General features: G+C 41.3%; 1 protein-coding gene across 5 annotated transcripts in view; it reads right to left on the reverse strand.

Moving 5' to 3' along the window:
• Positions 1 to 13,844: 13,844 nt before the first annotated feature.
• Positions 13,845 to 26,070, reverse strand: part of cd276 (CD276 molecule) — a 70,926-nt gene continuing 58,700 nt past the window's right edge. For 4 of the 5 annotated variants that reach the window (XM_037096039.1, XM_037096038.1, XM_037096041.1 and 1 more), the window contains exons 7-8: positions 26,032 to 26,067; positions 13,845 to 14,747 (exon numbers count right to left, since the gene is read on the reverse strand). In XM_037096039.1, the coding sequence (XP_036951934.1) occupies positions 26,048 to 26,067 (20 nt within the window). In that variant the 3' untranslated portion in view covers positions 13,845 to 14,747; positions 26,032 to 26,047. Of the gene's footprint in view, positions 14,748 to 14,773; positions 23,860 to 26,031; positions 26,068 to 26,070 lie in introns of those variants that run through there. The other variant, XM_037096042.1, reaches the window with a different exon arrangement.

Raw genomic sequence — 26,070 nt, forward strand, 5'->3', positions numbered from 1 at the left:
TTGTTTGTTTCATGTATCACACTTATTTAGAGACAATATGATAAATCTGCACATCACAATACACAGTTCATTTTGTGATTCGACATCCTCTACGTTCAGTCCCCATTATTGTCTAGAGCCTCGAAACTGGACAGTAGAAGTGGAAAATTGATCGTGTCCTTAAATAAAATGTAGTTTATCATGCTAACTGGTTTATAAAAGAAACAAAGGGCATGAGTTTCTCCTCCAGCAGTCCCACAGTGCAACAAGTTCATCAAGACAGCCAATAGACGATATTCACATGGCGGCCATTTTCCTCTTAGGTCATACTCGGTGGGAGGCTCAAATGTTTTCTGATGGAAGCTAATGAGTTATCAAATATGTTGTTTTAACTTGGAATGTGGCCTTATGTCCCTCCAGACATTCACTATCCGTCGTCTTATTGGTTACTGATCATTCAGGAAGTGTTCAAATGAAAAATAGTAGATGCTCTGTTTGTATGACTCCCAACGTGAAGGACATCAAGCCAAGACCCCTTTCCGGTTTCAACCAATATCTATGTAGCAACACAACCAGGTATTTTAAACAAAACGTCAGGACAATCAAACCAGAACTGAAACATGGGGTTTGCAGAATCATACGATGTCAACATTTATTCTGATGATTGGGTTGATCTTAATGGAGTCCCTGAGAAATGCAGCCACGCTGAGGGATCACAGACAAAAGACTGACTACTGAATTAGAAACTTTCTTTAAATCCTAACGCTGTTATGTTTTGTAACTGTTAGAAAGAGGTTACTCTGATACCGACAGAAAAGAGTTTTTGGAAGGCACACAGAGATACATTCAGTTCAAAGTGCCTCAGCGTTTCTCGTTGGCCCTCTGATCACACATCTATTACCTCTTGGCTATTACTGAAACAAGCTAATTTCACACTTTTTGTGCCTAAAGAAGGCGTTTTACCAAATGTGATCCCTGCATTTAGCGTGACGGTATCTCACGTGTCTCAACCTGTCAGCATCACTTTATCTGGAATTAATCAAATTTGACCCGCCATGACTCCTCACGGTTGCTTTTTCAAAATTTTGGTAGTCGCTTCACGGCAATTTGCAGGAGGTCAGTACTCAGAGACATGTAAAGGGGATTCACGAGGATATTCAGCGGTCCCAGCAGAGAGGGGACTGGACAGATTTCATCACCAAACACATCTGTCAACTTCCAGTAAAAACGAGGGAGAAGAAACACAGCCCTCCGTATAAAAATGTAAACGACTTCACTTTTATTTTTCTCCTGCTATTCATAGAGGAGGGGGTCATGGAGATGAATGCCAATGAACAGCTGTGTTTATTCATTATTCTTATCCAGGGTGATAATCCAAAGTTTATCTGATATGGATTGCGGAGAGCGGAGACACACCACGGGAAAGCGTGGATAATTTTGGCAGAGGAGGCAGGCAGGCCCCAACACACCCCCACCCCGAGCCCCACCTCCACCCTCACCCCCATACAGGGCCTAATCTTTTATTGAACATCCTGAATAACACAAATGAGTTCGTGCATCTTTATTTGTAACATTCAAAGGGACCAATCATTATCTTTTAATTACTAGTACCCAGTAGTGGGGCCCATTAAAGCAAAGTAATTAATCTAACTCTTTGGCAAGGGAGGGGATCTGTTGTACAAACAGCAAGTTCATTGAAACTGGTTTTGAGCTATAATTTTTACTCACGAAGAGGCACTGAATAACAGATTACTGGTGCAAGAGAGAGCTAAAGTGAGGCGGCACAAAGAGCTGAGGGTCCTCGTGACACGTGCGCCACACAATAGTTTATCGGACACTGTTTAGTTTTTTTGACATTTCCTTTTATTTTCCCGGCTCCACCGCCGAGCAAAAGAAGAAAAAACACCCGTGGCACAATGGCTCGAGATGAAAGAGCGAAATAAATCAATGAGCAGAGTGCAAATATATTATGATCACACACAATGCCTGGTGTGAGACACCTTTGTCTGCATGCAATACAAACGCTATTTATATCCCTTGTTAACGTATTAGCGGTTGCTCCGGCTCTGTTGATGATTGATTAACATGTCAAATTAAATCACTGTCAAAGTAACATTAGCTGTGCTGATATTCCAAACAGTCCAATTACAGCCATTAATTGAGTGAACCCACTCAGCTCTCAAGGACAACAGGAGACTCTCGACGACCACAAAGATCTGATTTCACCGCCTGTAACCCACTGCCATCTTTGGTGTCGCCTATAGGAAATAACAATTCAGTCACTTTGGGTCGTCTATACAGGAATGTCACACAATATCGCAGCACTGTAGAAGTATATTTAAACTCCTTCCCTTTCCAGCAGAATGGTATGTTTCTTTCTAAGCACTGGCGATGGGTAAAAGTGAATATTAAATGTCCAGAAATGTGAGACCAAACGAATACCAGTTTTTGTTGTTTACACGAGAACTCACAAAAAATGAATTATGTCAGAAGAGGCCTTTTGTGATTCCAGCTTGTTTGGGACTCTTTTCTGTCTTCTTTAACGAAAATAATTTTCACTCTTGATTAAATTACATCAAATTCTACAGCCCCTTATTACAGTGGATGCCAATTTGCAAAAAAAGATAGAAAAAGCCCCGTTGGCATATTTGAGTTATCAGGAGGACGGATGAAAGAAATTGCCTTTAAAAAAGGAATATCAAAATCAATGACGCCACATTTGTTTGATTAGCACACACGCATTAAATAATCATGAAATTCAGTGATATCATTATACGAGTTAGGAAAATTGGAAGTGAGAGAAAAAAAATAGGGTTTATTCTGGAGAACGAGCGGGCTCTAATGTCTGTATTTTTTATTTTTGAAATAACGATATTTTAGCATAGATGAGAAAAGTTTTCATGCTGGCAGGAGGTTTTGCACATTTATTGTGCACTGTGGTGAGCAGCAGGGGAGAAAGTCAGCTCCACGAGACTGTGTCCTAGATAATGACCAACAGGCTGAAAGCTCAGTCAGAAACATACAGCATATATAGATATATGAGTATACAGAAACTATTTTAACTGGCTAATATACAACATCAGTGAGTTATTATGTTGATGCATTTGATAGAATGTACAAAAAGCAAAACACCCAAAATGTTCAGAAAAAAAAACAAACAAAAAGAAAACGAGCAAAGTAAAGATGTCTGCTGGGGCAATATCTTCAGTATTTTCTAAATCTGCTGTGGATCTCACAAAAATCCAATATCACACTGCTGCTGCAGGATCCATTCCCCATATTGGAAGTGGATATTGCAGTATCGATTTGCCATTTTGATATTGCACATCCATTTTCTATATCAGTAATGGACATCTCAGTATCCATTTCCAACAAAGGTGTGTGTTTTTTTTTTTTTTTTTAATACAATAATCCTGTGATAATAAATAGTAATATGGTGCATACGGTAAAACACTGAGCCACGGGACAGCGAGAGGCAATCATCACGCTGCGGAACTTCAGACTGCTGATGTGCATTCAGTCAACAATTTAAACAGATTATTATTATCCTCTATCAACATATCTATCTCGCTAAAATCATAAATCTGGTCGCTGACGGAGATTGTTCTCCAAAATATGATAATAATAAAAATATCTCTCCACTTTATGAGAAAAAAAATTCAACACCGTGTGCAACTAATTATGCTGTTTTGCAAACTTTTTATTTTTCTGCCTCAGGAAAAGAGAAAACCATCATCACCATCGGAAGGAAAAAAAACAATGCACAGCTTCCAGACAAAAATGGTTTGGAGATTTGACAGCCCTGTGGTAATTTGTCAGGGTCGTTCTCCGTGAGCGTCTCTACATCGTCCCCACACTTCACACAGGAAATGATTCATCTGCATCCAGGAGAGAAGCTGAGCGCCATTTCTAAATTACCTATGAGTTATCTCCTCAATAACTTCTAATCAGACAGCTGCCGTTTCCTCCACTGTAAACAAAAGTAATTACAGTAGATGTGATGGATGGAAAGAATAAGACAGCTTCTGCATGCTCAGGACCAGTCTGGGACTCTGTAGAGCAGAACACTTTAATTAGGTACGGCCTAGCCCAGCACAACTGAATGAGTCTGACAAAGCACACGTTTCAGTTGCTAAAATAAGCCTCTGCCTATGCAGTGTCTTTTGTTTTCCCCAAGTTCGGGGGCCGGTGATTTACTTCAGCGCCTCTAAAGAAGTTGTTCTGAGAGCGGAATAGAATCTAGCATGATCTCACTTCATCCTGATTAAAGATAATGAGATTTTAAAGAGGCTTTAGGTTAGAAAAATCAAATATGCAACCGCAGAGTCAAATAAAAGCTGCTGGTTTTCATTGGCCAGCCAGGAGTGTCATTACTCATTTGCTTTTCAGTGCGCTCGGTGATTGATCCTTATTTATGAGATATCTGAACTCAGAGAAGATACAGTGTGGATGGGAAACAAATAAACTTCAGATCTTGCGTATATTCAATATCCTGTCTGGTGCTAGTGCATTTATTATACAGTATTGATCCGAGGCTTATTTGGTGAAGCTGCAAAAAAAATCTGGATTTTGTTTTATACAATCAAATAAAAAAAAAATATTAATCCCTATGAATTAAATTATAATAGTATTTTGATAAAAAGCTTTAATCTTTATTTAATGAAAAACAGCAACTCATATTTCAGGGATTTTGAACGTTTGTTAACTGTTAGCGGTGGCTGTTCTTTTGATGGAATGGGGGTAAAGATTTTTCTGATTTCATGCCCAACCTTTTTTTTCCCTGCAGGATCGGGAACAAGAAACACTATCCACAGACAGCCTAAGGATATAAACTGTAACAGTACACTATATAAGCGATGTGGTATGATATGATACAGTATCCTCCTACAATACATTTGGGTGTGTGTAAGTGCCTTCCGTAACAATCGAATACAGCTGTTCCAAACGGGGTTTCAGATGAGTGCTCTCTGATCTGTGAGCGCTGGTAAAGTTCCAGCAACTCAGACTATTTAATGAGAATGGAGCATTTGACTTCATGCTTAAAAGAAACCAAAGCTTACGGTTATCAGAGATGGAACGAGGTGCTCAACGTCGCACCTCGTCCTTCTCCCTTCAGATCTTTCCTTCACCAACAAGAATGATAAACAATTGGCGTGTTCATCTTGTGGCAGAGGACTGATCAAACTTTTAAAAAGTGTTTTACAGAAGGCACACCGTTACATGATGAAGTAATTCTGGTTTAAAAGAAGCAGCAGCTGCTTTGATTTCTCTGCAACTGAGCCTTGGGATTCTCGTGCAAAACGCCTTTGGTATGTTTCCTTCTCAGGGGCTCTATGTACCTTCCTCAGATTTAACCCCCTGCGATGTGCATTGACAAGTTCAAAGTGAACCCATGATGTTACAACATAATGTGACACAGATAAACCGTGATTAAACTTTAATGCCATTACAGGAAAATGCTTTCATTTCATTAGGATCCAAACAAGCTGAGCTGGATAACGGGTGTGAATTGAACCAGTGCAGTTGTGTCCATCTTAAATATAGATGAGAGGCTGTAGGTGGCAGGAAACACTAACCCAACCACTTACCCTATTCCCAGTGCAGTTTGATCTCGAGGTCAACGCTACACACGTGTCAGACTCACTTCTCCTTTACCGTGCATTCAGTATTGTGAAGTATTTGGGTTAGACTGTATCTATTATTACCTCAGCCGAGGAAGGTATGTTTTTCCATATGTGTCTGTTTGTTGGTTGGAATAGGCACCATTACCTTTTGGTGCGGATCTGGATAATGAAGGATCAAGGACTTTTTTTCTTTCTTTCGATTGCAAGATTTCAGGGAACAAGGCTTAGATGTTAATGGAAAAAAAACAGGCGTTTTGAGGATTATGTGGTGGATTTAATTATGATTTATTTGATTTGAATTAGGCTTTATATAAATAAAAGAGACCAGTTCAAAGCAGAGCTTGTGTATTCAAGTACTGTCCTTTTGTAAGACCTAAATTTGTGTTTTTGGCCAGCATGAGATAGCTTCACTGTCTGATAATGAAGTGAAACATTTTAAGTAAAAAAAAAAATATAGACCATTCTCATCAGGAACAATCATTTAGGTTTTTTAGTTACGTATCTTCTTAGGTGGCGACCTCTAGTGGTCGTAGTTATTATTACGTCGCAAAGGAGGGATTCAAGTGAGGTACTATACAGAGTGATGGATCCACATGGAGAGGAGGTTGTGGACAGACAGTTGAATGTCCTATGTGAAAGCAAAAGTCAAGTGAAGTTACGTAATGTAGGTACATTTGTAACTGAAATTACATAGGTGACGTATTTATGTGATAATTTAAAGCCATGTCACAATGTTTTTACTAGACATAATGAAGTAGTCAAACTGACTAAACCTTTCCAAAATATTTTAGTGCCTTATCATAACCAAGATGTTTTTAGTGCCTTAACCTCACCAAGGCACTTTTGTGCTTAAACCTAACTGAGTAGTTTTAGTACCTAAACCTGACCAATGAACTCGCTGCAAGGTCATGACGTTTTGGGAGTCACTGGCAACCCACCTATACAGTCCTTCAGCTATGTGTTGCAAAAAGCACATTATGATTGCTTTGTGTAACCACACAGGATGCTACTGAAATAGACCAAAACATTCACCAGAGAACAATAAGCCTTCTGTAAATTTAATATCATAATTTAGCACAAAGCATAATCATATTTCTCTAATGTATGTGTAATCTCTTGGTGCTGTTGATGTGCATGTGCCATTTCATGGTCTTTCCCCCTTTGTTGGACCTCTGGCTTCATACACATTGATTATTACCCTTTGATGTTTACTGTAGTATCAAGGGATTTCTAGCCAACAGTTGCGTACACATTATACAGTATAACCCTACAAGAACCCAGCCTGCTGTGTTGAATGAGTGCAGCTGCTCTAGCTTTTGTACCCTTCACGTCTTTGATGTTTATTCTCAATAATAAACCACAACCAACTGACCTTTTCTTCCCTTTTCTCCTGGTTTCTTTAGAGGCTAACATATATAGCGAGAACCATGGCACGCTATCACTTAGCATTTTTCACAGAACACTGATCAGAGAACATAAATGCTGGATGAAACTGCAGCCCACTGACAAAAAAAAGCACCCGCTCGCACTCGTATAGAGGGCATGTTGCTGTCACTCGTTCATTTGGCAAATCATGGTATTCTGATGAACTCTTATGCCAAGTTCAGTTAGCAGGGGGGATTTAACCGTTTTAATTCATTTAGCAGCAGCCAAAAGTTGGATCAGTGCCAATTTCAGTGGCTGAGGTTTCAACAGAATAAGTACCATACATCAAATAAGGTCAGCTGCAGTCTGTACCTGTTAAATGTGCAAATTTGTGAAATCATGCAGACTGCTACGAGTCCATATGTGCTTTAATTCTTTTTTTTATGAACAGCAGTTGCTGATGGAAGGATAAATATATACATGTCTGTATCTCTGATTTCCACCTGCAACTTAAAATTAAACTCAATTCTATTGTAATTACTGTTAACCAACAATATTTACTGGAAAACCTGAACTCATGAACTTCAACTGAGTGATTCAGTTAGATACTCTGATCATATTTCAAGGGTTGATTGCAACATAACTGTAACTATTTATATTGGTTCTTATCGTAGATGCATGTAAGCACTGACTTTTTTTTTCTTTTTTTTACAGTAGTTGATTTTCATAAATCCATAAAATATAGACAATTTTTTTGAAAAAATTTGAGTAATGGCAAAAAAAGAAAAAAAAGCCTGGGGTGTGAGTATTGCGTGAGATTTACGGACCTTGATTTGATGCGTTCTCTCCAGCCACTTTCTTCGACCTCGCCAGGCCGATGTATCCTTGGTCTGCCCAGGGTGTCTCCTCCCAGTTGGACGTGCCCTGAACGCCTCCACAGGTTGGAATCCAGAAGGCATCCTGATCAGATGCCCAAACCACATCAACCTTTGATGCAATAGTAATGGTGCAACACAGCTCATCGTGGACACTGGATTCGATATAAAATCTTATCCTTTCTGGTAAAACTAGAGCATTTCTTCTTCTTTTCTCCTACAGTGCTCATCATGTTATTACTGCCCGACCAATTCATGATCTCCTTCGCTATCTGCCTGCTTTAAATATTAGTTGTCCAACAGCAGAGATATCAAAAGCACTGACTTGACAGTGTAACCTGAAAGCTAAACAAATCCCTTCAAGGAATTCTTCACAGCTGGTATTCTCGGAATTTTTGGACTGAGGCTTTACTTCTTAGCAACTCAAGTGTCTTTTTCTCCACTTCGTTGTAGCTTGGCATGTCTGCCCTCCCAACAGACACCTTCATTTCTGACTTTCTTAAATCCTTACATCAACATCTCATGCCCAGTCAGGCTGCTTGCTATTCAGAGTGGAGGACGACTGTGTTATAAATTCAGGTACTTTCATGTTTTGTGTTTTTTTTCTTTCTTCTCTTACTTTCACATCGTGATTTACTCAAGGAATTCTGATCCAACCTCAAAAACCAACTCGTCCTTGAAGATACTCTAGTGTGGATGCACAGCTTTTAGAAAGACATGTGGAACGTAAACAAGTTTTTTTTTTTTTCCAAAGATCTAACAAGCTTTTCTTCCCAGCTATCCTTACAAATGATACTTATTGACCTAATAAGTCGGCACAACACAAACTCACCACTCACCACTTAAGCGATCACTGAAACACGGAGGTGTATTTGTCTGGATTGGTTCTGGTGTTCGGGCTGCCGTTACATTAACTCACCATACCTCATAACAGACTATAATGAATGCACAGCCTACTTGTGTTGGACTCATTCATACATTAAGTCTTTTCACACAAGAACCACTACACCACCCACTACATTAGATTTATACTTGCTGCAAGTTTTGAACTTTAAAATGATCTATAAGTGGTTTCTGCAGGGTTTTCACCTCAGACTTATTAGGCAGTGTCGCTGAAGTGGCACAGTTTTATATCGGAGTACTCTCATACAGTGTTAAAGGAAAAGTCATTTCATTGCATTTCTCCCTGAGGGTTTGATGAGGAGATCGATACCTCTGTCATATCTGTCTGTTCAATGTGACGCCTCAGTCAAAGGGCAGCCAGCCTTGCTTAGCACAATGACTAGAAGCAAGGGGAAACAGCTAGCACGCCATTGTCCCATGCGCTTGTTTCAGATTTTTTCATTTTTTTTTATTGTTTTGTTTGTAACAGGCTAGCAGCTCCCAGCCATCTCCAGCATTTATGCTAAGCTAAGCTAACTGTCTCCTCGCAAGAAACCGAGTAAACAAAACCAACTCCCTGAAATAGCTGACTCTGTATTTTAATGAAATAACCCAAAATGTATCCGCTCTTCCTCTGCAGATGACCAGAAGTAGATGCTGATGGGGTTAGTGCAATGATAAAATGATCTCTGCATGGCAATTCCACAAAAGTGGCTTCATAGTAAAAAGTATAAATCATCCAAATAGCGTCAGGGTTAGTCAGTTTTGTGAGCAAATATACAAAACCGTCTCTAGAGGGTGTTGGTTTTGGCTCAAATGATTTGCACAACAGTGTTTTTGTGATGAGTACTTGCTCTGGTTGATTTTTTCTGTGCTTTCGTGCTACAAACGAAGGCATCGGCCAATCAAGTCACGTCACAAGTCATGTTGATGTCATCACCCTGTGTTGTATGACACAACAGGACACAAAGTTAAAAAGACAATATGACAGAGGCAACTTGGGATGAGTGCCCTCCATTGCTCCCTGCGCAGACAGACTGCTGTGGATGTGAGATTTACCGACGCGGAACTGAAGCTGTTACATCCATCTGCTCTCTTCAAATCCACCAGACTACTTCATTGAAAACAGTAATTATACCTCACTGAACCTGGGAGCTGGTTTGACGGCGCCTCGATAAGTTAAGTTGCCTGCATCTTTGGTGTTTACACGTGCTAATGCATCATTACGGACTGGACTGAAGCCCAGGGGGCAGCCGGATGGGATGACACGGCGAGTCTGACCTCTCTTTACCTGTCAGCGAGCGGACCGCGGCTGCAGTGCGGGGCCCCCCGGGGGTCTCCGGGGTCACTGGCTCTGTTTCTCTACCATTCCCTGCATGCGTTCACAAATTTACATCGCTGTCAGTGTGAGTTGTTTTGAAGCGACATATTCACAAGCGAGCATTTTGCATGTTCGTGTCCTTTATTTGTCACGTCCCCGGTGTGTAGAGGCCTTTATACTTAAACAGTGATACGACAAGCCGCTTCTGTCTCAAGTCGAAATAAAAATAACTTTTCAATTGACGGACATCATACGTGTAATTCATGGCACAATTCCACTGGGATTTATTTGTCGCTCATCATTTGCCACAGTATATATATTCTCTCTGAAAAGAGGTCCCATGGTGATCCACAGGAAGGGACGGAATTTGCCTTTCTATTTGCTCTCTCTATTTAAGTTTTATTAAATTCATATGTAATATCATCACAAACCTTAACAGCACTTCACCCGAAGACGCCTTTGATTTACAAGCATGCTGTTGATATGAAGAATGTTATCCTGGAGTTCAGCGTGTTTGAATGCTGCTCTGAGCACCGTGTGGCAGCCTCGGTCAAAAAAGTTTTCTGTCTCACTATCAGCTTTCAAAAGCCTGCACTGCTAGATCTCTATCACTGTTGATTCGCCTGTTTTATGTTTTGCTCCAGCCGCTGCATACTAAATACATTATCGAACGTCCTCAGGAGAAATAAAACACAGTGTAAAATGCTGGCAGCGTTTTCTCCTTAAGCGGTGAACAAACCCAGCAGATCGTAAAAATGATGCAAGGGGCGCTCGCAGTGAGCAGAATTCTTAGCAAGTGTTTACTATGCTTACATCCAGAGGAACTGACTACTGGCCACAGCCCAAGCTATTACCATGCACCTTGATAACTTGTGATAGAGTAGCCCACCATTCCATGAATAAACCAATTACAGAGTGGTCTTCAATCCCGGTCCCGCGGGCTGGTTTTCTTTACTACCGTCCACTTAATTGCATTCACTTGCGGTCCCTGGTGTGAATCAGTCCCTGATTAGACCGAATGAAGCCAGCAGAGCTCTGGGTGCAGAGTGCTTGCCATGAGAGCTACTGACCTCAGGTGTCCCATCCCCGAACTGAACACGGGGCTCCAGCAAGTGTGGAAGGGAGACGCCGCCAGCTGCCTCCTCTATATTTGACTTCTAATAGAGGGGAGAGAAATTATTCATGTGGCGGCAAGAGGAGAGAATAAGAAGTGTACATGCTTACATTGAAGTGTGTGGTAAACAAAACGGGGGAAGGATAAAGGAGGATGTTTACTAAAGAGCAACACTGAGCATTTACCGTGCGCTGAAAATTTAAGGAGCACATCTGGCCTCGTCTGAGCGACTACTTTGTCGGGACCTCATGTTCTCATCAAGTCGGATGCAAAGTAGATGAGGTGCTAATATAAATCTAGTGCGCGAGTGGACCATAGCCTGAGCCAGGGTATTAGCTGTGAGGAGCTGGAGAGAAACGGGAGCACTGTTGTTCTCGCTCTTCGCTCCAAGATCCTGTCTGCACTGGTATCAGATTGTTTTTTTGCCTCGCTGTATTTGAAGTGAATACAGAATGCTTTGAACGTGACAGGAAACAGGTGATACTTACCCAATATTTCTAATTTTCTCTCTCTCTCTCTCTCTCTTTCTCACACTCTCTCCCTCGCTCGACTTGCACAGAACAAATGACTTGGGACCTGCTTAAGATTGACATGAGTGACATGTATGCTTAGTGTTCAGGTCAACTTTTCCATTTCACCGTGATTCATTTTTGCATTTTAACCATAAAAAAACACTTAAAATACAGACCGACATAACAATTAGCCAGGCAAGAAAAGAAGCCAATTTGGATCTGTGATTTGCTGCGAACTGAACAGGAGTTGAGGCAAGTGCAGATTTACAGCTATTTCTCAGGAAATGCATCATGTTTTTTTGTACGATGCATCAAAATGTTCTAATCTTGATGCACAAGCTTAAATTTCAAACAGTCTGATCTGCGAAATCTCTCCTTTTGTGTGTGATGCAGTCTGAGGCTTGGCTGTGGGGCAACTTCGAACCCTGCCAAGTGTTTTATTTTGATAGATAAATAAAGAGGCGGCATTACCATCTTAAACATTCATCCTGTCGTGCCCGGGTCTGAGAAAAGGTAACATTAAGTGTGATCAATTACGCAGGTAAAGTAAGATTAAGTGAACGGTTGCTGGCAGGTCAAGTTGACTGATTGCTGCATGTTGCCACGTATTTCAGAGAAATTTAGACTTGAATTTACTGTTTTATGGGAGGAAGTGTAGAGATATATCAGCTAATTTCAATTTACGGTCTGCACTCACTGTCCCTGTGAGGCCCTGACACAATTACATGGTAAGTGAAGGGGGACGAAATCAAGCAAAAGTTCAGCTAAAGCCATTATCAAGCTTTTATAAACTGATTTAGATGAAGCAAAAGATAATCTCCCAGAGTCACAGTGTTGACTGACAAATCGATTTTATTATGAATATTGAAGTGAGTGTTTTGGTGTATTCTCCACTTTCCACTACCTATTCATGATTCATTTTTTTCTTCTTGATTGACGATTGATGGTCACATATTCAAGTGTTTGTTTGAAGTGAATGTAATTTGGAATTAAGGACTGAGAGAGGCTTGACATACTTCCCAATTAATGAGAGCTCGGCATTTCACTTCTTTTTTGTCTCACAAGAATGATTTTTTTCATTTCAAAGGTGTACCCTCAGCACGGCTCAAATTAACACCCAGGTGCCGTTTCATCAGTGTTCTTTCGCTTTGAATTTGGATTTTATGTTCTGTTTTATGATTTTTTTTTTTTTGTTATGTTTGTTTTTAAATTTCGCTTCCAAGCACTCGTTTTTTTTTCCCACCTCCCTCCCGAACCCGTTCCCACTGGCCCTCTGTCCGATATTCCTACAATGTAAGCTTTAGAAGTCTTTGTAGACATTCCAGATTTAGAGGACCACTGGCTCCGGCGCTCACAGTCGGATGAAAGAAAATGTCTTCAAGACTGACATTTTCTTCCTTAAATCCCATGACTTTTTTTTTTTTTTTTCCAGTTCCTGAATTAGAGAATGAGCTCTTCTCAGAGAGGGGCCAACCAAATAAACCCCTCTTTGGGCCTGGAGCCACTAATCTGTAATTTAATTTCAGGCGGGTGTCTGGGCCATGAGGACACACAGCAAGGTCAAGGGCTACTGTACAGAGAGATCTGCGCATTTGGGCACAGCCTGGGGTTTGATCAACAGTCTCATCCAGCTTAGGAAGAGGATACAGTCTGTGTGTGTGTGTGTGTGTGTGTGTGTGTGTGTGTGTGTGTGTGTGTGTGTGTGTGTGTGTGTGTGTGTGTGTGTGGCTTCACCGGGGAGGTTATTTCTGCACTACTTATACAAGTCACACTTGATGCAAGGTAGCTATTTCGCGTATGACAGCAACAAACAATCACAGAGAAAAATCCATTATTCAAAACAAGTAAAATGTTTGGGATGACTGAGCATCTGCAAACAGAGAGGGATTAGCCCTAAAATAGGACTGCGTCTAACTGGGAACAATTCAACATGTCAATGTTGATCTGCATGTGAATGAAATATTTGTATTACTTTGACCATAATTCATGTTTTACTCATTATGTAGAACAGTCTAGTAGGCAGATAAATCAACTAATGGAAAAAGTGGACGGGTGAATTTGAGCAGCGCAGCTAATCCTGTGGGTGAAAAAAAAAAATAAACTTGTTCTGCTTCAACGAGCACAAAGTGGCCCCGGGAATGGGACCAATAATTACCAATGACCAAGGCAGTTTCACCATATCTCTTTAATGTAAATAGGCACTGGGTTATCTGACACGAATGGCTTTGGTATTCATACATCGACATATGGCACGGGGACTTGCTGAAGTACCTTTAAAAAAAAAAAAAAAAACAAGAAAAAAAACACAGTAAAACAACCTGTACAGCCCCCAGCCTGGACGAGATACAACATCCCACATGAGCAGTAGAAAACAAGCTGTTCATTAAAAAAATTTCTTACATATAAGGCTGTCAGGTCAGTGAGAGAATCAGGGTGTATCCCATGCACCATTTGCAGTTTGTTGGAGCTTAGCTCGCATTCAATTTCAATTCCCTCAAGTTACTGAATATAGGCGAGCAGCACACACTGACAGGTACAAGTTACTCCGGCGACAGACGCTAATTAGCAAGTGCAGGAGTAATGGGGGAGCCAAGCTCCCTCTCTGGCAGAGAGACAGTGATGGCAACTGAGGCAGGGTCATCTCTTTAAGTGTCTCACTTCCTATTAGACAGGAGATCTCTGGCACATGCCCCATCGCAGCAGTGCAGAGTGATGTCGGCGTCAGAGAGAGGATCCTGTCACATCCTATAGTTTTCAAACAGGAGCGTCTCCTTTGCATAGTGCATACAACACAACCCACTCAACTGCACTGGCTCGCCACCGCGGCCCCCGTCCATTGACAGAAAAGAGGAGGGAGAGGACGATAGAAAATAATGGCACACGATGTGTTTATGGGTTTTGATGGAAACTCGGGGGGGAAAAAGTCTTGGAAAGAAGATAATGGACTCATCTTCTGCTCAGCGAGGCTTTGACATTCTGTAGGGGGGACGCTGGAAATAGTCTTCAGGTTGATGGATAGGTGGAGTGGGATTACCCGCCAGACTCATCTCCTACCCGCCGTCTGGCCCCCGACTCCTAGAAGAAAGACACAAAAACACAATGCATATGATGTCAGGCTGTTTTGCCGCGGGAGAGGTTATTAGCTTTTGCAAAATAATAATAAAAGTAAAGCAAATGCACCTTTAAATCAACAATCACACAGAGCGGAACCTGCGTTTGCAAGGATGCTACAACCTTCACATCTCCCTCCATCAATCCACACATCCTCCTCTCTGTATCACAAGCACCGAACTTCTAATGCCTCTCCTCACTCGTCGCCCCTGTGGACCGCCCCACTGCTAGCACAGCGAAAGAAATTGTTCTCCTCGCATCATTAAACAGTTTGAATTAACTTGGGTGGAATTTAATTATGTCACACATGAAGCTCTCCCTACTTGAAGCTCTTTAAAGGCAATACAGTTGCCTATATGCTCGGAGGTTCAGCTTTTAGATACATTATTCCAGTCAGCCGGCCGTGTCTGCATGCGACCGGACTTCTAAATGAAAACAGCGGACTCGCCCATCAGGATGGATCTTTTAATTTTCTGTTTCTGGTGAGATATCCGACACAAAGACCCTGAGAGGAGCTTATACAGTCTCTCGTGGCAGGGGAAATTCTCCTCATGCTCCCTCTTCCATTAAGACCTCAGACTAACTTGTCTAAACCTGACATGAATTTACTTTTGATTTAGATGCACTGTAACTTGAACTCCGCGCATGTATCCACTGTGTCTGCAGCACTCAGCGCGTCTATCCTAAAATACAAAAATACTTCTGTTGGTGAGCTGCTCCTACTTTCCTAATTGATGCTCATTACCATGCCTTTATTATATTTTGGACACATGACAGGCTGGTGTGATGTGGATTAGTCCTGAACGAAACCCTGGGGGCATCGCTAACAGCTCCAAAGTGTCAAAGCAAAAGCCAAAACAGTAATAAAATCTGTCATTCTAAATGATAGGAATCTTTTCAAATTGCAAAAGCTCGCCGAAGAATATCAGTTTTACGGAGCGTTTGAAAGAGAACGCAGCCGGGGCTTCCATTTGCCTCCCTGTCAGAGGGTGAGCTGGCTCGCCGAACGTATCCATCACCCAAATGAACACAGAACAAAATTTTCACACATGCATTTTCTCATTAGATTCAAATTCACCCCGACGCGCCCCTGGAGAGATCTGAGGAAGTGCATTTTCAAAAAAGGAGTGATGCTGGCTGTCGGGTGCAGAGGTCAGAGGTGAAATGAAAGACACCGGGTGAACATCTGCGGCGCAGTAATTCAGAGTCGACAAGGAACAGCCACCCTCTTAGGAAAGGCGATCAGAAAGTAAACTCCATCTTAAGTGTTTAACAAACAGCTCCTCTCCATCCAAGGGAGCGAAGCAGCCGTGGCAGGGCCGAGCCGCTCCCTCCTCCACTCCCAACACCTGAGACGCGAGCTGATGGACAGATTCATTTACAGCAGGTACACCAGATTGAACACTAATTTGCCCGAGCTATAGGAGATTGTTCACGTGAAAGACACAGAGGCACAGTGGATCCAATCTAATGAACCGCTGTAAATCCACACTCTGCCCATTTCGTTCCTCATTTACACTGAAATGTAAGTGCCATATTCGATCCTCTCTGTTGGTTGCTGGTAACTTCCCTTTTTTTTTTTTTTTTTTTAAACTTTATAGACTCCTGAAAACATCGCACCCCAAAAAAAACAGCAGGCCCACTGCTTTTTGACACCGACAGGAACAACACAAATCAGAGCAGCTATCAAAGACAAAACACCAGCCGTCGAACTATGAAAGTAAATGCTTGGGAATAACCTTGGAGAAGTATTTGTGATAATGAGGAAGCAGCTAAAACCTTGGTGATACTTAAAGATCATTACCAGATGATCAAACACACCATGACGATCTCTCCGTGCAAGAATGGATAATTAAGAAGTATAATTTATACTGCTCACACAGAGATCCGCTTTCATGGATGCATTTACATTTCAACAAATGCCTTACATGCCTCTATATGCAGTAGGGAGCTGCGCTGAAAATAAGATCCCCTGGGAACCACAGGACACAAATGGTGGGGTGTGATATATATTTAAATAACGGTTAGTATCATCAGCGTGGGTGGATATATAAGAGGGTATTATTAGTAGGCTTAACCGCGCATGTAAATACATAGCGTTCAAGTAAACTGTGTGGTGAACGCCTCCAAATAGTTAAGTATCTCACTCTTTCTTCCTTTCCAGCCTTTTTGTTCTTTTCAAACAAGTTCTAAAGTCGGTTACGTAAGCATGAATGACATTTAAAATCCTAGTTTAAAGGTCCAGTGTGTGGGATTTAAGGGGATCTGGGGGGACAAATGAAATATAATATTCACAATTGTTTTCATTAGTGTATTATCACCTGAAAATAAGGATCATTGTGATTTTGTGAGCTTAGATTTATAGAGGTTTAGGGTGTTTTTGTCTTAACAGGGTCCGTAATATTGCTCTGCCATGTTTCTACAGTAGTCAAGAACCAGACATGAGGTCTGGAGAGAGCCTTCCATTTTTTTGTATATTTGGCGGCAATGGTCAGGGAGGGTTTAGATGAGGGGTGTTCAGTTGGTTGCACTCTGGAGCCACACAACGCGATGCCACTAAAATGGATAAAACCATGAAGGCATCTGATTTGTGTGACGTTTTTTCGAGGCTCATGTCTGATGATATACACTTTAGTATCAGAGAAACCTTTTAAAATGCTTTTAAAGGTACAATATGTAAGATTTGAACATTTGGGCATTTGAGCAGCATATCTCATAGCATATAAAAATTGCTATCACATTGCTTTAGAAGATATTCGTAAGGGTCGGTGCATCTCATTCTTAACAGAAAAAACTGGGAAAAATGTGCAGAATTCTGCCTGTGCAACACTTGAAAACAAAAGTTAAATCATCAGCCTCTGTGATAATTCACACAGGTCAGACTGTATGACAATAATCAGTACAAATGATGCAGTAATTTAGCAGCTCTCGCTCCAGGCCCCCTCTTGCTTTGTCCCAGTAATAATAAGCCAGACTGAGGTGTCTGACAGGTCATTCTGTTCCCACTCCACTGTTTTTCCACAGCAGCCACATACATCACATTCTAAACATCTCACAACTTTGCCAGCTCTTTCTCTACGGTCGAGGTACCCCACCCTCGACCTCTCTCGAAAAGCAGCCTGCAGCCCCCCTGGTGTTAATTATAACACTTTTTTTTTCCCCCAGAGCCTGGGCAGGACGTGGAAGTGCATTAATCTTGATTCTTCACTTCAGTCTAAAGGATCGTTTGAAGAGACTCCTGTGGTAAGCCCCAAAGGTGAGGTGACTCAGTAGGAGGATAAAGGCAGGAGGAGGGGAAAAGAAAGAGTCATAGTGTATTCTCTACTCACAACGGGACGCTGGCTACTTAGAAACGCAAGTCAATCATTTACCCTGTACCACTTATATTCTCAGGATGTTAATCTGGATGGATATTATGCAGAAATGCAGGAGGACACGCCAAGTGACCATCTTCCAGCTGTGCTGCTCCCTGATTAAGAATGATGGTGACTGTCACCCTATAGGCTGAGCTGAGCAGAGCTGGCAATGACTGAAGGACTGTCACATGTTTCCATCAATGAGTTCAAATTAAACCCCATTACATCATTGCACGAACGTTGTGGGTTTGTTTGTTTGTTGTTGTGACAGTCAGTTGGCTTAAAACACCTGTTTTGTTGTTGACAAACACAGATGAAGATGTCCAGATGTCTCATCAAAAAAACACAATATTTGTCGTAAAAACCTATATTTTTGTTGTCATGTTTTCAGGAAACTTTCTTAAGGGCTCCATAAAAAACCCAGTGGTTTCACAAATTCCAAATGTTCGAACACAGTCATGAACTCCAGTCACTGACTAGGCGTCTTTGTTGCCCAACTCCATCACCCCTCAAACTCCGGATATGAAAGTTAACTCAGAAACACGTTATGTGAACACAATATGACAAGTTTCCTAGAAAAGTCAAAATGGTGTGAAGCCGAGTGAAGGGGACAATGCAAACATTTCATCCTGAGGACTGGACTCGGAGACGACAATGGAAAAAGTTAGTAGTGATAAATAAGAGATAAGAGTTAGAGAGTTAGAGTTAAAATAAAGAGTTAGAGTTAAAATGTAATTTCTAGCTGATTGACAGGTTGAATAGTTATCAGCTGCATGGGACACAATAAAACACTCAAGTCAATTTATCAAGTGTTTAAACAGCATCATTTGTCTGCACTTGAATTTTGAATGACTTTTTCTGCATATTTGATAAGGTCCTCTCTTATCGCAATAGATAATCTACTTACATATAAAGCAAAAAAATGACTGGAACAGTTAGTTAGAATTCAATGATATTTAACTTCTGCATTTTTTCCGATAATTTGTGAACACTACAGGAAGCTGCACGTAAGACTCATCTCACCATTCGATACACAGCATGTTCAGCATATTCTCCTCACAGCAGGGGGACTGCTTGGTGTTTAGGTCCGTGCCATCTGTACATTTTCTAGTGCTAAACATACTCTTTGATAGCTTTCCTTCGTTTACTATAGGCTGGGATCCTTTTTTAAAAAAAAAAACAGCTCCTACTGGCTGGTGACAGTACTAATCTTGGTTTAAAAAACTATACAGTAGGCACAGTGAAAGGAATATTTTTAAATGTCCAAAAATTCCCAGTGTCAGAGCAGAATTCGTTCATAAAGAGTTCCTCAGACGTGACGGGTAGGAGACTGACAGCGATCAGCCGCAATGAGGGATGCTGAGTGATGCTAATATGCTACGACAAAGGCCATGGCCTGGTGACCACACACAGAGCAAAGTATGCTGTCACCATGGAGATCTCAATTGACCTCTACAACAATGCAAAACATAGCTCTGCTGCATTAACTCTGTTGTGGGGTCACAGGTATTACTATGTGTGCGCGCATCTATATGAGAGCGGTTTCTGACAGTAATCAGGTTATCACGTAGACTTCAGATCCAGAGCAGCCATTTCTACTTGATGTGTCAAAAAACATATGCATCACTGCTGCATCTGATGAAAATATCTTGGGGCGTAGAGCCTCAGAGAATGTATGTATCTGTGCATGCAGATGTCTATTTTCATCAGAGAGGCAATCAATTTTTATCAATAAAACACAATTAGTTTCCTTGTTTAAGCCTTTTTTATGGAGATTTTTCTTATCATCTATACATTCACGGCATATCTCAGCATCACAAGTCGTCCCAGTTGTCTATATTCATGCATACACATCCGTTTGTGATCTTCAACGTCACCGCAACGCTGATCGTGTACACGGTCTCTCATCTGCGTTATGAGTAATCTATGGTAGTTAATTGAGCCCAGGGGCAGTTGGTTTCAATGAAGGCTCCTGTGCTTTTCTGACAAAAACAGGAGAGAAGGAGCTCTCTGGAGAAGGCAGCTCTCTGTCGAGAGGCAAACAGAGCAGAACTCCTGCAGTGTTCATTAGCTGTCATTGATCAGTGATTCAGTTGCTGTGCAACTCCTACCACAGCTCAAATATTACCAGTTTCATGTCGTAAAAATTAATATAAAGGTAAGAGCGTTGAGCCAGCGCAGCATTTTCCTCCATATACTTTATTTCTCAATGCACTGTTTTGATGTGAATGGATGTTTGCCAAGGTTTTCAACGGTATGCAGAGACTCCGACGCAGCACACTTGTCCATTCCACACTTTTCTGATATCAATATGAGCTACTATATTCGGTTATTGGCTTCCCTCAGAGGCTATCATCGCTGCAGCCTATTCCATCACGGGAGATGTACTGTAGAATGAGGCTGGGAGGTATAAAATTGCTGATAAATGGCTGAGACAAAAGCATAAATAATGCAGAGATCAGAGATACTGAAATAGGGAGTCAAACTCCACTTCAAGACACCTCCCTGGAGGGAGTCCAACGTAAGCGTCCTGTCTGACATCATCAACGTCTGCCGGGCCTCACCTGCCACAGGCAGCAGAGAGGAACTACAGGAGCTTGACTCTGTCTCTCCTACTACTTCAGTCTTCTTCACATCCATCCAAAAAAAAGTTGGATCATCAAAGAGCTCACAACCCAGCTCGTACACCTGGCTGCAGCAGGCTTTTAAAATACATTTAGACTCGTTTTCTCCTTTCAAATTTCACTCTTTCTTACCCTCTTTTATCCCTTCCCCTTCTTTCGAGAGAGGACCTCCTATATGCAGCCCACACTTAGAAAGCCGTGACAGAGTAAACCCTGAGCTATTACTTCAAACACGTACAACAATGAAATATATTATTAGCATGACAGCCCAGAGTTTAAGTGAATATATAGGGGTGAATAAAGCCAATATTTCACAACTCTGCTGAGGGGAACTGGGCAAAGGCCATTATGTAGCACTAATTGCACCTATAGGGCCGATCTGTAATCAAAATGTAATCTGCACTCTCATTGGAATTCATCGAAAGTCGTCAGGCAGATGACCGGACCAGACCGAGCTGCTCCTCATTTCACTTTTCTTTATTCCCTTCATGTGTGCCTTTGAATATTTATTCTCTTCTCATTTGCAGACATCTCTGGCTAGGCCTCGGTTCTGCACAAAGGCATTCCTTATTTCGCCTTAACACATCAAAAGACTTTAAAAAAAATCATTGTAGATTATGAACAAAAGTCTGGCGGTCTAATGTACAAGTCCACCTGGAAATTTGTAAGCTTTCTCTAGACAATGTTACCTTTAAAATATTACTTTTTTTGTGTCAGATGAATCGATTGTGTGATGTGATGGATTAACGCCAGTGCCCCAAAGAACAATAACACTGATATTCAGCATTTTATTCAGCTGATGCCGGAACCACCATAATTCAGACACTGTGAAACTATCTCTGAGTAGTCTTCCATGGGCAAAAATACAAAGAGAGCATTTCCGCAGAGAAAGATTAAAACTCTGGAAAAGAACCAGTTGACTCATTCACTTTTTCAAAGCATCCTTCCAGCAGTGGCAGATGGCTGGAGTACACACTACGGAAGATTTTGGATTCTGGTCCAAACTAAAGGAACACTGGTCCCGATCGATAAGGAAGTAACTGTGCTTGGTCAGTATGTAGAGGAGGAAAATTAGTGTGACCAAATATTTGATGCCTCAGTTTTAACTTGAGTCCAGTCCACTTGGAGCTACCTCCTTAATATCAGTGTGGATTGGCTGGGTTGGAGCACTGATTGCTAATGTTTGTCTATATGTAGAACACCACAAGTGGCCAGGTAAAGAAGATGTGTTCTTTTGTATTTGATAGTTTGACACATGAATTGAAATCTGGTTGCATCTCTTAATATAAACGCTAATGATGACTACTGATGAATATGATGTTCTTAAAGGTTGTCCTAATTTCTAGATGAAGATTTCGACTACTACACATTGTAAATCTGTTCTAAGGGGTAAGAGGACACTTGAGAAAATGAGGCGAAGGGGTTAAAATTGGAAATGCATATGAGCCTTTTAAAAAAAATCTAAAATTCCTCTATTACAGCATACTTTTTCAAATTTTCGTTGTTGCTAGAAGAACAGGGGGAAGACACCAGTTATTGAGTTATTCAGAAAATTCCCTGCTTTAAATGAAGATTTAAAGTTCTCTTTATTGTACACCATAATGATCGGTTGCCATAATGATCAGTATGCGGTGTTTATAACACACAGTAAGTCTGAGCCACTAAAGATAGCAACAGAGCAGTGAGCACAATCTACAAAATATCGAGTGTGCTGCAGATAGCCATTTACTATGTTATGTGTGCCGGGCTGCTAGTAATGAAACAATAAAAGTTCCAGCAGAGAAACATAAGTCACGAATGAACACACGTATCGATAAGGCAACGGTTTATGAAAACAAAGTGCCGTCTGACTCCAAGAAGGACTTAATTAAATGCAGAGCCTTGCTTTATTAAATAAGATATGCCGAACTCTGCATAAATGCATTAATCGATAGCAAAACTGCCACACAAATATTAGAATAATTGATCTGGGATGATTCAGCAGCAGTGAGGTCCCGGGGCTTGCAGGATATTACCTAGCATTAACAATCTCGGTGAAGGTCAGTAGATACTCCAGTAATGACAAATGTCCTCTCTTTGACTCCTACTGGCCAGACTTTATTTTGGCTAGTTACAGGAAATTACTTTCCGCACCTTCCATCATCTCCTGCTCACTCTGCATGCTGCGGCTTTATGGCAATGACCAATCAGGGTGTAATAAAAACAAGCTGTAACCGTCCAGCCTTGTATTAAAAAGTATTCACACGCCTGACACCAGACTGTTGGTTATTATGGCAAGACTTAGAGTAGAGCAGTGAAGAACAGACACATGCTGTACACTAATTTGAAATAGCAGTGAAGCAACTAGTGTGTTTTTCTCGACCTCCTCTGCAATGGATGCATGCCCATACTGTACAAACTCACGCAAGGACATGGACACCAATTAAATGTACACAGAACAGCTGACCTGCTTCTGAGATGCAATTTAATCCAAGAATGTGTTGGAACATTAGGATTCCCTCGTTAAAAGAATACATTTTAATTGCCCTGAAAAGTCGGAAATATTCACCAACAAACAGCCAAACTTGTCTCTCGCCATTTTCTGAGAAAAGACAGACCAGCTGTTTCGTCCTGTTATCGCTCCGGCACCACAGCGACAAAAAAAAACTTCAATATCTTTCTCATCATAATTGATGGACTGCCTCTAAAAATATCAGCATCAAATATCTAAACATCTTTGTCTCAGCAAAACGGAAAAAAACATTTTTTTTTTCCTCAGAGGAAAAAAAACAAAGCTTTGAACACAAAAATATACTCTGTCCTCACAGCTCCTCTGCTTTGTTGGTTACAGTGCTGCAGTTTTCCCCAAAATAGCTGCGAGGTCTGGGGCTTTCCTGGCCTATAGAGGTCCATGTGCTGTATCCAGGGAGGGATATAGTGGCTGACACAGGCTGGCTATGGTTGAGTGAACATGGTGCCAGTGCTGGGAGTGTCCTATTCCTCTCCCCAAGGGCTACAGGGTCCAACACTGCCAGCACCCTGGCTCCAATCACTATTGCTAATGCTGCCTGCCTGCCTACCACTGGATTACTGCTGCTGCTCCAGGTCAGCCTGCAACTAGAGAGGAGTCATTACAGAAAAGGGAGTACAGCCATTACTCAGACTTACACAGAGTATACTAGCTATCCAATATATAATATATATAACATAGTCAGGCAAAGCTGTTTTCACAAATGGCACCTTGGCATAACAAAACTTTAATCAAGTCCAAGCCCAAAGTATAAATATCTTGGTCTCAAAAGAACATCTGGATGTATTTTAAGCTGAAGAAAATGGGTGTGGGAAAAGTCAATCCCCACTGCAGCAATGCACCTAATCATGTCACCCAGCAGAAGATAACACAACAGGGCGAGATGCAGTGATATCAGGAGTCGGGAGGATGCATGGAAGCATCTGTAGTTGGTATTCCAGGGATGCTTCCATCTATGGATGATTACATGTAATGATGCTGCACCGATGAGGTTCCTCTCAGTCTCGTCAGGCCATTTCCCCTAAAGATTAAGTAACAATCCTCCTCATGCAGGGAGAGTCCAACACTCCCTCCGCTGTCAGGTTGTTCATCTTGGTCATCTACTAATCGAGTTACAGCACCAGTAACCAGACAGCCATCCAAGTCGGTGCCCACCTTTAAGCCGAATGGTTATAGCATAAGCCCCACAGGCCGACCCCTGGGGACCTGTGTTGCATGTCGTACACTGACCCCCCGCCCCCACAATATGGACTGTCCATTGAAATATTTATAAAAAGGTAAAAGAGGAAAAACAAACACTATTGATATACAGTAAATCCAAGTCAGTAAAGTAATAGCAACACTTCATTTGAGATTAGCTTTAACTACCTGCTTGTGTTGTGTGAGAAGCGGAACTGTCCATGGTCCTGAAATTCTGCTTAAAATCCAAGCAAAGATAGACTTAGATGTACTGTATATATCATATATCATATTATTTAAGTTAATGTGTTGCAGATAAAATTTGTTTTCAGTTGATTAGTTTAACCAGCTGATACACGTATTTAATTTTTGCATTTCAGACAACAGATAAAAGGGTGAACTCATGTGATGGAGGTTGTGGTCACAGTGAGCTGCACAATTTAATTCATCATCAATGCAATGGACACGTTTCCAATAGTCCCATCGCAGTTGGTGACATGTCAATCACACTTTTTCTAATAATATGCAGCGCCCTTCCCTCATGTTCTGTACAAACAGTAGTGTGCATGCTGCAGCAGTTGTTCGTCCTAAATCTTGTTACTAATTAAATGGAAGTTTTAGTCAAATTGAATAAAGCTTATTTGTTCAGTATCTACTTTATATGAAGTAGAATGACACAACAGACTTAATGCAATGGTGCAACAGTATGGATGTACTGCATGTTTAAAGGTCTTTGATTTCACACTGCATTGTTGCACTGCACTGTTTTATTCAGTGCTTTGAAAAAAGCCTCGCCCGGGGCACCAGTGTGGCTAGAGCTGGCCCTGGTCGTGACTGCAAGTCTTGTCGACAAAAAAGTAAAGCTAACACTGGGACCAATATCTTAGCAACTAACACTGGTGACATTGTCAACAAGAAAACAAAATCTAACTATTGCTCTGGTCTCAAATTGCATAATTCACAATAAATAGTGTAATTTTTAAGTGTGGTTACTGGGTGTCTTTTTACCTAGAACTGAATTTTTTTTTCTCATAAATACATGTCATATTCAAGATGGACCAAGCATCCACATAAAAGCAGTGTCACATTGCTTACATGTAGCAAAAGGAAGCTATAATTGCTCTTATTGTTGAGTTTAAAATGTTCTGTTGCAGCTTTTCAAGATCCGAGGTTGGCAGACTGATCACCTCACGGGTAAACATGCAAAATTTCAGACAAAAAAGCGGCTGAAAGACGGGCTGCAAGACTGACACCTTAAACATTTACCGCTAATCAGACTCTTCCAGGGGCTTTGAAGCAGGCCAGGGAAGTTTATGTTTGTATGCCAGATAAGACGAAATAGATTTGTCATATCAGCGAATGGCCCTGTGATTCCTGAAATCAAAATGTCAAGACTTCTCATATTCCCGACTGTCTGCTGAATTAATGCAGCCTAGCCTCATTACAGCAGCACTTACCCATAGCCTCCAGAGATGCTGTGTCCTCCAGAGAATTACTGCTGAGAATACCAGGCGGTTGTGATAAGGAGGGGGGAAAAAAAAAAACTGACACCTGAGCATCACATAAAGATGCACACTCACCTTTATACTCTTGGCCTTAGCTCAGCAGCGTCATGGCTG

The sequence above is a fragment of the Acanthopagrus latus genome, chromosome 4 (assembly GCF_904848185.1).
Source record: "Acanthopagrus latus isolate v.2019 chromosome 4, fAcaLat1.1, whole genome shotgun sequence".
Classification (NCBI taxonomy): Eukaryota; Metazoa; Chordata; class Actinopteri; order Spariformes; family Sparidae; genus Acanthopagrus; species Acanthopagrus latus.